At 51.7% G+C, this 14274-nt stretch overlaps 1 protein-coding gene across 2 annotated transcripts in view; it reads left to right on the top strand.

The window, feature by feature from the left end:
* LOC109317598 (receptor-type tyrosine-protein phosphatase V-like) overlaps positions 1–14274 on the top strand; it is a 72837-nt gene that overhangs the window by 47243 nt on the left and 11320 nt on the right. For both annotated transcript variants that reach the window (XM_019546371.1, XM_019546370.1), the window contains 13 exons: positions 541–819; positions 1077–1211; positions 1315–1525; positions 4127–4194; positions 4536–4656; positions 5349–5396; positions 6510–6603; positions 8277–8367; positions 9371–9447; positions 10420–10554; positions 11150–11272; positions 11992–12152; positions 12690–12825. In XM_019546371.1, the coding sequence (XP_019401916.1) occupies positions 541–819; positions 1077–1211; positions 1315–1525; positions 4127–4194; positions 4536–4656; positions 5349–5396; positions 6510–6603; positions 8277–8367; positions 9371–9447; positions 10420–10554; positions 11150–11272; positions 11992–12152; positions 12690–12825 (1679 nt within the window). The remainder of the gene's footprint in view (positions 1–540; positions 820–1076; positions 1212–1314; positions 1526–4126; positions 4195–4535; positions 4657–5348; positions 5397–6509; positions 6604–8276; positions 8368–9370; positions 9448–10419; positions 10555–11149; positions 11273–11991; positions 12153–12689; positions 12826–14274) is intronic.

Here is a 14274-nt window from a genome sequence, read left to right as displayed (position 1 = left end):
TTCTCTCAAAAAGCTTGCCCAGGATTGAGGTAAGACTAACTGGCCTATAGTTTCCCGGGTCCTCCTTCCTCCCCTTTTTGAAGATGGGAACCACATTGGCCCTCTTCCAGTCCTCTGGCACCACTACAGATCCCTTAACAAGGCAGCAGCAAAGCCCAAGATGTGGCCTATCTGTGATGGGATGTACGAGGGGTTTGTGGACCCTTGGAACCGGTCCTGCACTGGAGGTGCCCACTGAGTCAGAAAGGACTTTGTGTATTGAACCAGATTACAGGACAGCGTCTTCCTTGGCCTGTTTCTCCAGAGGTATTTTCTTCCTGCCCAAGTCCTGTGCAAGCTGTGCCATCCCTGGGCTATGCAGTACGGGGCCCCAACATGCAGGCATTCAGTTCTGTGCCTCTGTCAGTGTCCTTGGTCAACTCCGCTGTACAGGTTTGAGTCAGCCCTGGGGTACAGCACCGTTTGGGGCTGGCGTTGCCCCAACCCCTGGTGCTCTGGGGAGTTAGGAAGCTGCCCTGCTTAGAGGTGTCTCTTTCTCAGAACCCAACCCGGTGAAGGACATGCAGTGTCTGCCTGACTCCAAGGCCTTCTACCTGAACTGGACTGTGCCCAGTGGAGACGTCGAGGCCTACGAGCTCATGGTAGAGAGACCATCCAGTGGAGCTCTCCAGCCTGAGATCCACATGAGTATTCCTGGGAATGAGGCCAGTCTGGAGGGCTTGGTGCCAAACTCTTCGTACCGAATCAGCCTGAGAGTGCTGGGCAGGAACGGGATGCGGAGCTGGGCTGTGACTCTTCTCTGCAACACTTCAGTGGAGGGTAGGTCTCCATCTTGCATGTGCTGTCTCTACCAGGTGTCTGCATGCCAGGGAGATGGCCCAGAGCCCATAAGACAAAGCCTTTTTCCAGACAGCAGAGCACTCTGTGCTCAGATGAGGCTTTTGGACTCAGGCGTGGCATGAAGTGGGGTTGCTGCTCCGGGGCAGTGGGGTGGAAGCAGATACAAGCCCCAGGTAAGATGCATAATGCCCTAGCCTATCAGTAATACGCCTGTGCTTGACGGATTTCCCTTCCAGTCCTACCCCCACCGGTTCTAGCAGATATCCTCCAGTTCGAGGCTGGCTCCAGAGTTGTCATCTCCTCTGACATGTTCAGCGAGGAGAATGGCCGGATCCAGTATTACGGTGTCATCGCCACCACCAATGAGTCATGTAAGTGCCTGCTTTGCCTTGGGCCCTTCACCCTGCTGCAGCTGCACCTAATCCTTTGGCATAAGGATTCACACTTCTGCTGCTCTTGTGTCCTTCACTGCAGTGCTGAGGCCCACCCGGGAGACTGTGACCACCACCTGGTATGACCATTACTATGGGCAGGAGGACTCATACCTCGCTGTGCTTATCCCCAATCCTTTCCACCCAAGCCATAGGAGCACTCCCAAAACATGGCCCGTGCCAGTGGGAACGGAGGAGTGTGGCCATTCCCGAAAGACCTGCAATGGGAAGCTGAAGGCAAATGTCCAGTACAGGTCAGTGCAGCAGAGGATTTCTCCCCAATGGATGCTGTGGGGAGCAGGAAAAAAATGTTGATTTTTAGTGAGAACATGGAGGTGTTGGGAGGGCAGCAAGGACCTGGCCATCAGCAGCCTAAACGCATCTTACCCCAAATACATCTGTCTCTCGACTGTAGCACTGCTGCTCTCTCTAACAGCGCTCTGATGATCTGGAGCCCTGAGCCAGCCCTTCTCTGTAACCATAGAGAAAAAAACATGGGATCCTTTGACTATGAGATGAAGGAAATGAACTGAACGCTGAATGCAAGGAGTGGATGGAGGAAGGGAGAGCAAATAACTAATTTAGGGAGCTGACCAGAGTGAGCTGATCATGGATGTCAGGCACAAAATGACCACTTAGCAGAAGCTTATGCATCTCTGATTTAGTTAGTTGATAAGGTGAAATCTACCTTGCCTTCTTCCCACTGATTCCTAATATGCCAGGTTCCCAGGGTACCCACCTGGCAGTGTCTTAGGATGGGCTAGCAGGAAATGCACCCACAAACCCATCATCCAAGTATGAAAGTGACTGGAGGGCACTTGAGGGAGGTCCATCTGTCCAGGGGTGTTTGTGAGGTACTTCGTCAGAGGCATTGCTTCAGGGAGCCCTGGGGTGCTGTGATGAGCAGAGTAAAGCTGTGTGCGCCCTTTTGGAGGTTGCTTCAGATAAACAAGTATCTTAGTGGGTGATGCTGTCCTAGGGTTACCATGCTTCCAGTTTCAAAAAAGAGGACACCTGGGGGTAGGTAATATGATGGGGGGGCAGTGATATACCTGTGCCTGCCTCTGCCCCTCACTCCCAAGCCACAGTGCCCCTCTCCTCCCCCAAGTCCTGACCCACAGGCCCCTGCCCCCGCAGTCCTGCAACGTCTCCTGGCTGTCCTGCCCCTACAAGCATGGGCACCAGCCCCAGTGCCACTGGCCAGACCATGCAGCTCCCTGCTGCCCCTGAAGGGTCCCCCCCCGCCCCCTTCCCCCAGTGGAGAGGCAAGTGTCTCCCCCGCTTCCCCTGCCCTGCTGCAGCCCCAGCACCTGGACAGCTTAGCCCAGCACCAGCAGGCATCTGCCCCCCTCACACACCCATCCCTTCCTCACACCCCTGCCATGCACACCCTTGACAGTCCATAAGCCCTGGCCCTCCAGTTCCTGCCCCCCATAGACTTACCTTCATGAAGCTGCGGGGGCTGCTCCCACCACCCTGCTGGGCTGTATGCTGGCCACGTGCATTTGTGCCCACAGACACATGTGATGCCCCCTGCTTCCGGATGCCCTCCCCCAGCTCTCCCCAGCCCCAAGCAGCTCTTTGCTAGGGCAAGCAAAAAGTGCCAATAATTACTTTGATGCTGAGCAGAGCAAAATCCTGGACATTTGTTGGTATTTTAAAAAACCGCCTGGATGGAGATGGGAGGATCCGAAAAGGGGATATGTCCAGGAAAACCTGGATGCGTGGTAGCCCTAGCTGTCACCTCCAAGGGAAGTGGACACAATGACAAGCATTCTGCAATCCTGGGGACACTGCAGTCTTCTTGTTCAGGGTGAGAGCATATTGCACCAGGGGGCATCCCAGCACCCTTGATACTTATCTGAGGCCTCTTGGATTTCAGTCATGATAGAGAGGACCAAGGACAACATCAGCCTTGGAGACTAAACTCCCCTTTCACTCCTATTGGTGAGCAAAACAGAAAAAAGTAATTGGGAGCTGAATCTGGTGAGGATGTGCTGGAGCCTGTTCTAGAAATCAGGGCTTTGGTTCTGTCTGGTCATAGTGGAGGCACAAGGGTGACATAGTATGCGTGTGTCCATGTTTGTAGGCGGCTGTGCTGGCTCTGGCTGAAGCTACACAGAGTTCTTTACAGCACAGATGTCTGAGCCTCCTCGTAAGACAGGAAAGAGGCACAAACTAAAGTGAGATACAAAAGGCAGAAACAAAGTGAGGTCTCCCCTGGAGTCCAGAATGGGCATTTTCAAATTGTTCCATTTGTTGGAAATTGTTTTTTACAGTGGGGGATCATCCATTTTCATTTCAAAATAATGGGTTCCCCACTTTCTGACTTTTTTTTTTTAACTTATGCCACTTGGCAAAACAACTACCACGTTTGCAAATGTGATTTTTCAAAAAGAAAGTGACACTTTAACTTTTAAAAGTGAAGGTCTTGGTTTCTGTCTGAAAATAGCAGTTCAAGTGGGTTTTTTTCTGCCTGTGCTTTCTTAATTGTCTTGCTGTTTTCCCACCTGGAAAATACTTGAAAAGGATAGGGAAGTGTAATACATGACCTTTCCCACATCCTCAAAATTCCCTGTAAAAAAACCCGAATTTCTCAATAGGAAAATGTCAAAGCAGGATTGTTTTGGTGGGAAAGGTTCAAAACTTTCCAGGTAGCTTTGGCCCTCTGTTCCCTCTCACAATGAGGTGTGTTGCTTCCCGGCTCTTTTCCCCCCTGCTGACTTTGAAGCCACGTTGTTATTGCTGATTTCCATGTCCAGATGCCATCTTCTTTCTGTTTGCTGATGGTGGTCACGCCAGGCCTACTCCCAGCATGTGGCTGGAACTAACTCTTAGGCTTTGTTTTGCTGTAGATTCAGCATTGCTGCTTTCACCAAATATGACCAGTTAGACCCTGCCGTGTCATTCACATCATTTTCAGGTAAGGCAGTGTCCGCCTGTGTTCTTCATTCATGGCTCCATCTGGCACTTGGCCTGCTCTGTCAGTACCTTTGCTAACTCATCTGGTTATCTCTCTCAGTTGAGTTTCATAACTGCTACCTAGGGTCAGGGCAGGGAGGCTCAGCAAAGATCCTCTTGATTTTAGCTGGTATTTGGTGATCCCAGTTTCTGGTGATCCTGGGCAGGAACCTGGGGTGGGCAAGTCTTGCGGGGAAGGCTCCCTGCATGAAGTTAGAAGCCAAGGTCAGGTGTGAGGCACACAGGGACTACAGGAATGCAGTGCCACAGGGTGACAGAGGACTCTCTGGTCTTGGTCTTCAGCTGCTGGTGCAGATCCACTTCCTTTTCCAATCCCAATCGTGGCTGGAGTCATTGCAGGTTTTCTCCTGACGCTCATAGCAATCTTTGGCTTGATCTACTGGAAGCGAGCACGAGCCAAAAGGTAAGGGAGTGAGAATGGGAGGGCGACTTGGTAGAGTAGCCTTCTTGAAAGCCAAGCCCATGCAATGGGGGGGAGACCTGCTGCTGACCTGTGAAAGGAGTCTATAAAATGGGGTGCTATGGAGCTAGTGGAGATGCTCACTGGGAAGGATAGGCTGGGTACAGAATAGCCAGCTCCAGCTCTGCTTAATCCATAGATTCATGGAGAAAACTTTTTAAGTGTGTGGGAACTACACTCTGCTCACAAGATACCCCTGAGCTGGAAGAGGGAACAAAACACAATGGGCATTTATAGATGTGCTCTGGGAGGTGAGGTGGGGGGAGGGTGCTTTAAGTAGAGTGGCTCCAAGAGCCTCTCTAATTAAAGCTCCCAGAGCGTCATGCATATCAGCATCCCCACACTGAAAAATGGCGGTGGGAGCGCTTTAAGTAAAGTTCGTCCAACACGCTTTAGTTAAAGCGCCCCCCGCTGCCATTTTTCAGCATGGGGATGCTGATATACGTGATGCTAGAGTCTGCTGGAGCGCAGTAATTACCATGCTGCAGCAGGCTTGATTAGTCAAGTCTGTTTTGACACGTTATAATTACAGTGCATCAGAGCAGCCTCTCTGCACATGTATAGGTGCCCGATATGCCTGGGCTCAGCCTGCATTGCTGGAGGAAAAAGTGACGTTAGCCATGTTTTCTTTTCAGAAACAAGAAGAGTAACTTACCCCAAGAAATGACAACTTACAGCTTGAGGTAAATGGCACTACTCTCACACACACATACTATCTGTCAGAGAGGGGACATGCTTTATTATCTCTTTAGTTCCCCAGGTCCCAGGTCCTGGATCACTCGGTTCAGCCCCGCGCTTCCACAGCTGCACTGTGCTAGGCCTCGAGGCTGCAGAGTCCAAGCTTCCGCCAACCACGGCCTTTAAGTAAATTTTTTAAGTGCTTGCAGCTTCCCTGCTGCTCACCTGCTTAAGCTTTTGTTGTCTAAATCGGTTCCGAGTCACTGCTCAGAGGGGGGATCTAGCGGCCTGTTACAAACTAGTCAGGGGGGATCAGCAGGCACTGGGGGAGTCACTGTTCTCCCGAGCACCGCCAGGAGTGACCAGGAATAACGGTCACAAGCTGGTAGAGGGTAGATTCAGATTAGACATCAGGAGGTGCAACTTCACTGTCTGGGCGGCTAGGATCTGGAGCCAACTTCCAAGAGAAGTGGTGCAGGCTCCTACCCTGGGGGTCTTTAAGAGGAGGCTGGATGTACACCTTGCTGGGGTTATTTGACCCCAGTACTCTTTCCTGCCATGGCAGGGGGTCGGACTAGATGATCTACTCGGGTCCCTTCCGACCCTAGAAACTACGAAACTATGAAACTAAGCTCTATGTAGATTGCCACAGTAGGATGTCAGGCCTCCTTGTAGTGTTCATCACCTTGAGATGCCTCCAGCAGATATATCTCAATATGCCCCAATGGAGTAAAGCTAGTCTTCAGCACAGAGAGATCAGCTTGGGCTAAAGGAGAAGCCCCATTAGTTGTTCCTGCTAGGCAGATTGCAGCACTCCTACTTTCAGGTCTGCAAGCTAGGGGTCCAGGCTTCAGCCAGGAGACCATTATGAAAGGAGGTGAAGAAGTGTACAGCCACCCTCTGTGGGGCCCTCTCTGCAGGTGATTATGTGAGTTTGTAACCATCCCAGAACAAAATGGCACAGGTGATCAAAGTACTGCATGCCACAATGCTGGTGGCTCTCCTTGGCCTCCTGATAATGAGCCTGACTGGGCAGCCTGTCCCTAAGGGAAGGGAGCTGACACTGCATATTTCTTATCAGCAATAGCATGTTTTCCTATGAGTCTTACTTCCTGCAGAAACGTGCATCGGCCAGTTCCCGTACAGAGCTTCAAACAGTATTACGAGATGAAGACAGCAAATGCCAACAATGCTTTCTTCCAGGAGTTTGAGGTGAGCGTTCGTTAAGAGGGAAGAGTCTAGGGATGTGATTTCACCTCTCCTCTAGATGGTTGGTTCAAATCCAAATGCAGCCCACCCAGGTCTGTCATGACTGACTGATGCTATTAGCTGCGTGGCTTTTTGCATAGCCTGTGGAAATGAATTGTAGGTTCCCAGTCCAATTCATTGTGGATTGGCAACCTAATAGACACCTGTCTACATCATTTGGCCATCTGGACAGAGGTCAAAGGCTGAGCAGGTCATGCCAACCGAATGGACTTCTCTCTTGTTCCTGAAAGTAGTGTCTCCAAGTCAGGTTGAAGCACACCTTAGGAAGAGCACAGGGAGCTAGTTCTGGCACTGTCTGTGCATGCCTGCTCTGATAATGAACAGCGGATCTCTAGCCCTACACCTTACGATGAAAACTAGGGGTGAGTGAGCTTCAGGTGTTGCTGTACTGATGAGCCCCTTGAACAGAGGTTCAAGACTAGCCTCAGTGAAGTTTATAGTGTTATACCGGGGCTAACTGGCAGGGCTGGAAGTTCGGGCTTTACGAGTTTTCAGCAAGAATGAGCTCATTATAATTGTTTCACCACCAGGCCTTGGAAGCTGCCTAAGTCTAATAAAAGGCATCACATCCACCCAAAGAACCTTGCCTGCCTGTGTCCTTAGACCAGCACAGCTACAACCACCAACCCTCATTCATTCTCTAGCATTTGATGGCAAAACAGGACAAAAGTAAAAAGGGATTTTCCCGTGTTTCCTCCACTTTTAAAATGTTGTTTCAGCTTTTTCAACTAGGGAAAATGTGTGTGTGTTGGGGGAAGGGATAATAAAGCAGAAAGAAGCTGGGATTTGACATTCATTCCAACCCAGACCCTTCTCAAAAGGCTGAAAAATTCAGGATTTTTCTCCCAAAGGTACTTGAATTCCAGGAAGGCCATAAACTCCAGGAAGGCCAATTTAGACTGGATATAGGAAAAAAGTTCTTTACAGTGCATGTGTCCAGGGTCTGGAACAAACTCCCCCCAGAGGTGGTGCAAGCACCTACTCTGGATTCCTTCGGAAAACAGGTTGATGTATTTCTTGCTGGGATCACTTGATCCCAGCTGACTTCCTGCCTATGGTGGGTGGGCTGGACCCAATGATCTCTCAAGGTCCCTTCCAGCCTCTAATGTCTATGAAATCTATTAAATGATTTTTTTTTGAAAACCAAAAAGTGTTGATGGAAAATACACTTGAAAAGTGCTGATCACCTGGGAATGGGACACCTGGGGGCTGGTCTGAAATAGCAGAGCAGTTCTGCTCCACTAGGCACAATCGCACATTAGAAGCTATGAGGAGAGGGCATGGCAGGAAAAAGACTAACAGGCAGGGCTAGGGATGCAGCAGCATGAAACCGGTGGTGTCTATCTATCCCCTGGCCTCCTGGCATTTTCTTTTCCTGCTCCACCCCTGGCCCCCAGTCTCCCTTGCAAGTCACACGTCACACTTGTGCATGTAATCACTTGCTTCCTGGAGAGCAGATCTGGCCCCAGGAGTCCAGTCTTCTCTGTTCCATGGAGTTCCCTTTGCACCGTTAGCAAGCTGTGCTTACAGGGGAGCTTGCTGGAGGTCCCCCACCATCCCCCTCTCCCAGAGAGGCATCACTCCAGTTGACAACTCTTTCCCCTTGTGTCCTGCAGGAGCTGAAGGAAGTTGGGAAGGAGCAGCCTAAGGTGGAGGCAGAACTTCCTGCCAATGCCTCCAAGAACAGACACCCACATGTGCTGCCATGTAAGTGCAGAATCCCAGGCCCATCATCTCCCAGCCTTGGCATTCTCCCTCCCCATGCCCCTGCCTCTAGCAGGTGAGTGTTGGGAGGTCTCGCGTGTAAGAGGGTGCACAGTACTCAGTTCCTCTCTTGGGTCTCTCCCTGGGGACCTCACACTTAGCACCCCCATTCCATCTAGCCTGCCAGCCATGGGGCATACACCTTCACATGGCTGCAGAGCAAAGCTTAGGTACAGCCACCTCCTCCCACTACGTTTACCTGTCTGGTCCCCAGCCACTAGGTGAGCCCTGCTCTGGGCTTGGATCCTGCTTAGTTTGTGCCCTCCTAAGGGGGTAGTACAGACAGACCTAGCTCTCTCAGGATCTCGAGTCTCAGGCACACCCTAGCCCAGCTCCATGCCCGTGGGAGGCAGGTGAAGGCTATCTCCATGCTATTCACAGGGCAGCCAACACACAACTACTAAGATAATACTGTCAGGAATGGCAGTAGTGTGAAGTGCAAGGGCCCTGGGTGGGAATTACAGACACTGGGCATCCCTCTTTGGGGCTTGCTATGAGTCACCTGCCTCTTAAAAGGTATGACAGCCCCTTCTTGGTATCCCATCCCCAACAGCTCACGGATCAGCACTGACCCCACAGCAGGGATCCAAGTGGGTGGGTGAGAGTGCCACAGGGACTGTGACAGGAAGGAAAGAGGCAGAGCCATATAGGACCCTGGCCTGAACCAGTTCTGCTGTGATGTGGGGATTTCTTCTTCATAATGTTGATGTGCTTAGAAGGACGGAGCAGTGCACATGGTAGGGAGGCCTCAGTCCTAACCAGCAAGTCTGGTATACCCTGCCTGGTAGAAAGGCACAGCCTGACCTACTGAATGATTGCCACAGGCAAATCATGCCCTAGGAAGAGCACATGTTGCATTTGTCTTGCCTCCCCTGATGGATAGTGGTCTGTCTCAGAGACTCAGGGATGCGCTGGAGGAGGGTGATGGCTGTTTGGTTTCTTGCAGATGACCACTCAAGAGTCAGGCTGAGCCAGCTGGATGGGGAACCCCACTCTGACTACATCAATGCCAACTTTGTCCCTGTGAGTGCCCCCTTGCTTCTGTTGCCTTCCCACTGCAGCCTCTGCTGGGCAGCCTCTTTCACAAGGGGGTGGTTGGCATGGACAGAGAGCCAATAACCAGCCAGGGGGCACAGAGGTCTCAGCTAGATGTGACTGGCAGGCCATGGAAGCCAGGGTAGGTTGGAGTTGGAAGGGAGGAGGGATGCTAGAGTAGCTGGGAGTGTGTTGGCCGCAGTGTTGTGGCGGAGCCGCAGGGTGGGTACTAAAAAGTCAAGGGGATGTGTGTGTGCATATGTGCTGCTGGGAAAGGAAGCTCTGGCAACTGCTGCTCTGTTTTCTCTTTTGAGGATGATCTCCCTCAGCCTCTCTAGATTTCCTGCCTAATCTGTCTGTCTGCTCTATCTCCTTCTTATCTGTGCCGCTGCACTTCAATGATCTGCAATCCATTCCCACATCCCCCACCCAGGGGATTTACCCAGGTAACTGCCAATGGGCAACTTGCATGCATGCATGCATGCATGCATGTGCACATGTGTGTACTTGCATTGTGTCTGCGTATTCAAGGCAGTGAATATTGACACATAGGACTTGCACATGGGATCAGACCAAAGGCCATGCAGCCCCATTGCCCATCTTCATCACTCAGTACAACTCCACCATCGGTGCCAGATGCTTCAGAGGAAGGTAGAAGAGCCCTTTAGTCTTGACCTTCCTAAAGGCCAACTGTAGGAGTGAAAAGTTCCCAAAGACAAGTCTCTCTTTTGTGCCAGATGATGTACTCAGCATGTGGGAGAACCCCCTCTTTCAGTGCATCATGTAATAGCTGTCCATTAGACTCTTCTGCCCAGGGAGCATGTCCAAGCTGCCAAGAGTGCTGAGATTAGTGGACATCTCCCCGTTCCAGGAAGGACTTAGGTCACCTAGTAAGTTCTGGTTTTGGGACCTAGCTACCTCTGGGAAGTGATAACTCCTCTGTTCTGGTCTTTGTCGCAGGGCTACACCTCCCAAAAGGAGTTTATTGTCACCCAGGGACCTCTGAAGAAAACCATCGAGGACTTCTGGAGGATGGTCTGGGAGCAGAACGTCTGTAATATTGTCATGCTGACAGTGGGCATGGAGAATGGGCGGGTAGGTCTGGCATGTCCTGCAGGTCTTGCATCCCAAGTGCTCAGAGACACCTTCACAGAACCACCATCCAGCTCCTAGTCGTGTCCAAGCAGCTGTGCAGAGCTCTAGTGTGTGCCCTGTGGGACACTGATAGGGCTGGGCCCAGGACTGAAATAGCAGCAGGGAACTGTCCAGGCAGTATCCACCACCCCAGTTTTTCTTAAGTGCCATTGTCTTACTTACCAGCTGGCGGTGATAACGCATCTCCAACCACAAGGTGCACAAGGCCTGCCAAACACTCCTGTCCTTCTGGGAGGGGGAACTGCACAAGATTTTTTTTACAGAAGAGAAAGCTCTGGGGCAAGGAGATGGGAATGGGCCAAAGGCATACAGTGGGGCCCTATGTTATGTGACTACTGGTTCACAACCACTGGTCTGTGTTTCCCCTATGTACTCTGGGATTCTGCTCCCCCACAAGATGAGATGTGACCCGGGCCCAGATCAGAGTTGGCGTGCTCAGTTCTGGGGCCTTAGCTTGGCTCCTCTCCCCAACAAATGTGTGGTGATTTCCCTGCCGGTGCTGGTGTCCCCATGACCCCATGCTGCTGCCCTCTAGGTGCTGTGTGATCACTACTGGCCTTCGGAATCTGCTCCCGTCTCCTACAGGCAGATCCGCGTCCACCTGCTGACCCAGAGCAGCTCTGATGAGTGGACCACGCGTGAGTTCAAACTCTGGCATGTGAGTAGATACCTGAGAAGAGCCCAGTCCTGTTGTAGGTGACGAGGTTGGAGTGCTGTGGTGGGGTGAGCCTGGCAGACTGATGTTGCTTGGCTGTTTGCTTGCGGGTGTGCTTTGGATGTGGGCACGTCCCAGGGTTGGCAGGGTATCCCTGCGCCTCTGGGCAGCTAGATTCAAGACAAGTTTAGTCCACCACTGGAATGAATTGTCCTGACTTACACTCCCCTGGAGGATTGTCAATAATAATGGTGCTAGCAGGGAACGTGGCTTTTGATCCCCTTTCATTCATCACCCCCAGTCCACTTCTCCCGTCGTTTATTGCTTCACTTCCCCTGCCATCACTTTCCCTCTGCTCCCAGGGTGGTTTGCTTTTAAACTGCAGCAAAGATGACATGCACCGAAGTGCAGGCAAAGACAAGCTGGCTCCCTCCCTCCACCTACTGGGATCCACAGGTGTGGTTCAGTTTAAAGATCAGTTTAAAGCCCTTATCTCCTAGATAAGGGCTAACCAAGCAGGATGGTGGCATGGGTCTTTCTAAATGCTGGAAACCAGTTTCTGCCCCCAGGAGGAATTCAGTGGGAGCTTCACTGGATATCCATGGGCTTCAGAAACTCCAGACATCCATTTCCCATGTACCCAATCCCTGCAGGCCTGGCCCGGCCTGTGCTGCCAGCTCTTTGCTACCTGCACGCTAACGAAAAGCCATTGTCTGTGACAGGAGGGCCTGAAGGTGGAGAGATGTGTGACCCACCTACACTACACAGCTTGGCGTGACCATGGCATTCCTGAGTCCACAACTTCCATTATTGCCTTCAGGGAGCTGGTGCGAGAACACATCCAGACTGCAAAGGATTCTGGCCCAACACTGGTACACTGCAGGTAAGGCCCAGACTGCATCGGCTTGTTGGGTTGGAGTTGGTGATAAATAGGGGGGAGGGAAGGTTGCCTACACTAAGAGAAAAAGTAGGGGATTGGGCTTCTCCTTGTATGTGAGAATGGTGTAGGAACTAACCTCACAGGCAGGAGCCTGGGGTCAGACCCGGAGCAGAAGATGGCTCTGACGTGGGGCTGGTGAATACAAGCAGTGTGCCTATAAGCACTACTCCCCCCAGGGCTGGAGAACACAGAGGTACTTTTGTACCCTTCTGGGACAACTCCGAGGACTGCCCCTCAACCCCACATCCCTCAGGGCTCTTCTGGGGCAGGAGACTCCACTGGAGATTTGGCCATTGGAGATCAAGGCCATCTCCTTGCAGTGTCCGTACATCTCCAAACTTTGCCCTCTGGTCTGCAGGGATCCCTGCCACCTGCAATGGGGAGCAGAGTCTTCGGGAATCTGGATAGTTGGTGACAGGGGGAGGAGTCCACATTAGGGGAGCTGCCAGGATTAACCCCTTGCTGTCTGTGCTCTTGTAGTGCAGGAGTGGGCCGTTCTGGCACCTTCATCGCCTTGGACCGGTTGCTGCAGCAGATGAAGCAGGAGAAGGTGGTGGATGTATTTGGCACCATTTATTCCATGCGGATGAGCCGCTATGCGATGATTCAGACTCTGGTGAGCTCCTTAACTTCCTTCCGTCAGCCCTGACCCCCTCCACATAAGATGCTAGGCTGGGAAGGAGACAAGAGATGGGCAAGCCCTCTTGTCCCTCTGCAATACAGCATGGTCCTGCCACCCCTGAGCTGATCCCCAGGGCTGCTGCCTGGTGCTGCTAGGGGTTCATCTCTGAGCACACAGCCAGGGCTGCCTTGAGAGAGACTGGCACCCTAAACTAGACATGACCTGTGAGCTCCAGCTGTAGATAATCCCCAGTGTTTCAGCTCCACTATGGGAGAGCTGCCCACCTCCCTGCTCCCAAGAGCCTTGGGCATTTATACAAATACATTTGAATGCTCCAACACGCTGGAGACCCAGCACGTTGGAGCAGACTCATTTAATTGAATCTGTTCTGTATGTGAGCTGACGCACCTGGCACTGCGTAGCATACATTTGTATAAAGGGTGAAATACTCATCAGCACTGAGAAAATGGCAGTGGTGCACTTTTGAACTAAAACATCTTAGGTGTATTTTAGTTCAAAAGCATGCCACCACCATTTTCTCAGCGCTGACATGCATTTTGCTATTTATAAAAATGCACACGCTGCAGTGCCAGGAGATTTTAAAAGCCCCCAGCTCTGTGGTGCAACCATGTGCACAAATGCCCCTTGTGCCCAGTCAAACCTAGTGAAAGAACACATAGAGCCCCAGAGCCAAGGGCCTTCCTAACTGGCCCATTATGAAGTATCTTGGCCTAAAGCACCCAGGGATGAGACAGCTGGGGCTTGCCCATTGAGAGATGGTGGGGGTAATTCTCAGGGAGGAACGGCTGGAGAGCTTATTGCTGAGAGAAGCAATCTCAGCTGGCCTAGGGTGAGCCTCTAAAAACATAAGAGGTGCCATGATGCGTCAGACCACAGGTCCATCCAGTATTCGGTATCTCATGGCTCAGAGTGGACGCTAAGGGGAAGCGTGTTTGTGGAAGGCCTATCTAGACTAATCTGTCCTCTGCTTCTGTCCCTGTTTCCAGCATGTAAGGCCTAGGAAGTCCTAATTTGGAGGCTGCAGTCCTGCTGTCATTCTTCATTCCCTCCAATGGACCTGTTCTGCATCAATTTGTCTAATCCTCTTTTGAATTTGGCTAGTTTTGGCCTCCACAGCATCTTGCAGCAGTCAGTTCCATAGGGCTGTGTGAATACCTGCTGCTTGACTGTGCTGCGCTGCTCATTGCTAATTCACATCCCAAATAGTCCTTGTTGGCATGGGACTCCTCCAGAATCATAGAATCACAGAAGTCGGGTTGGGAGGGACCTTGTAGATCTTCAAGTCCGACCCCCCCGCCTGGGTGGGAGAAAAACTGGACTCAAATGAGCCCAGCCAGGTGGGCATCAAGCCTCTTCTTAAAGACCCCCAGGGTAGGAGCCAGCACCACTTCCCTTGGAAGTTGGTTCCAGCTCCTAGCCGCC

This window comes from Crocodylus porosus, unplaced genomic scaffold (genome assembly GCF_001723895.1).
Source record: "Crocodylus porosus isolate Cpor-Errol unplaced genomic scaffold, CroPor_comp1, whole genome shotgun sequence".
Lineage (NCBI taxonomy): Eukaryota > Metazoa > Chordata > Crocodylia > Crocodylidae > Crocodylus > Crocodylus porosus.
The sequence above is the reverse complement of the archived record's forward strand: the minus strand, read 5'-3'. Positions and strand labels throughout refer to the sequence as shown.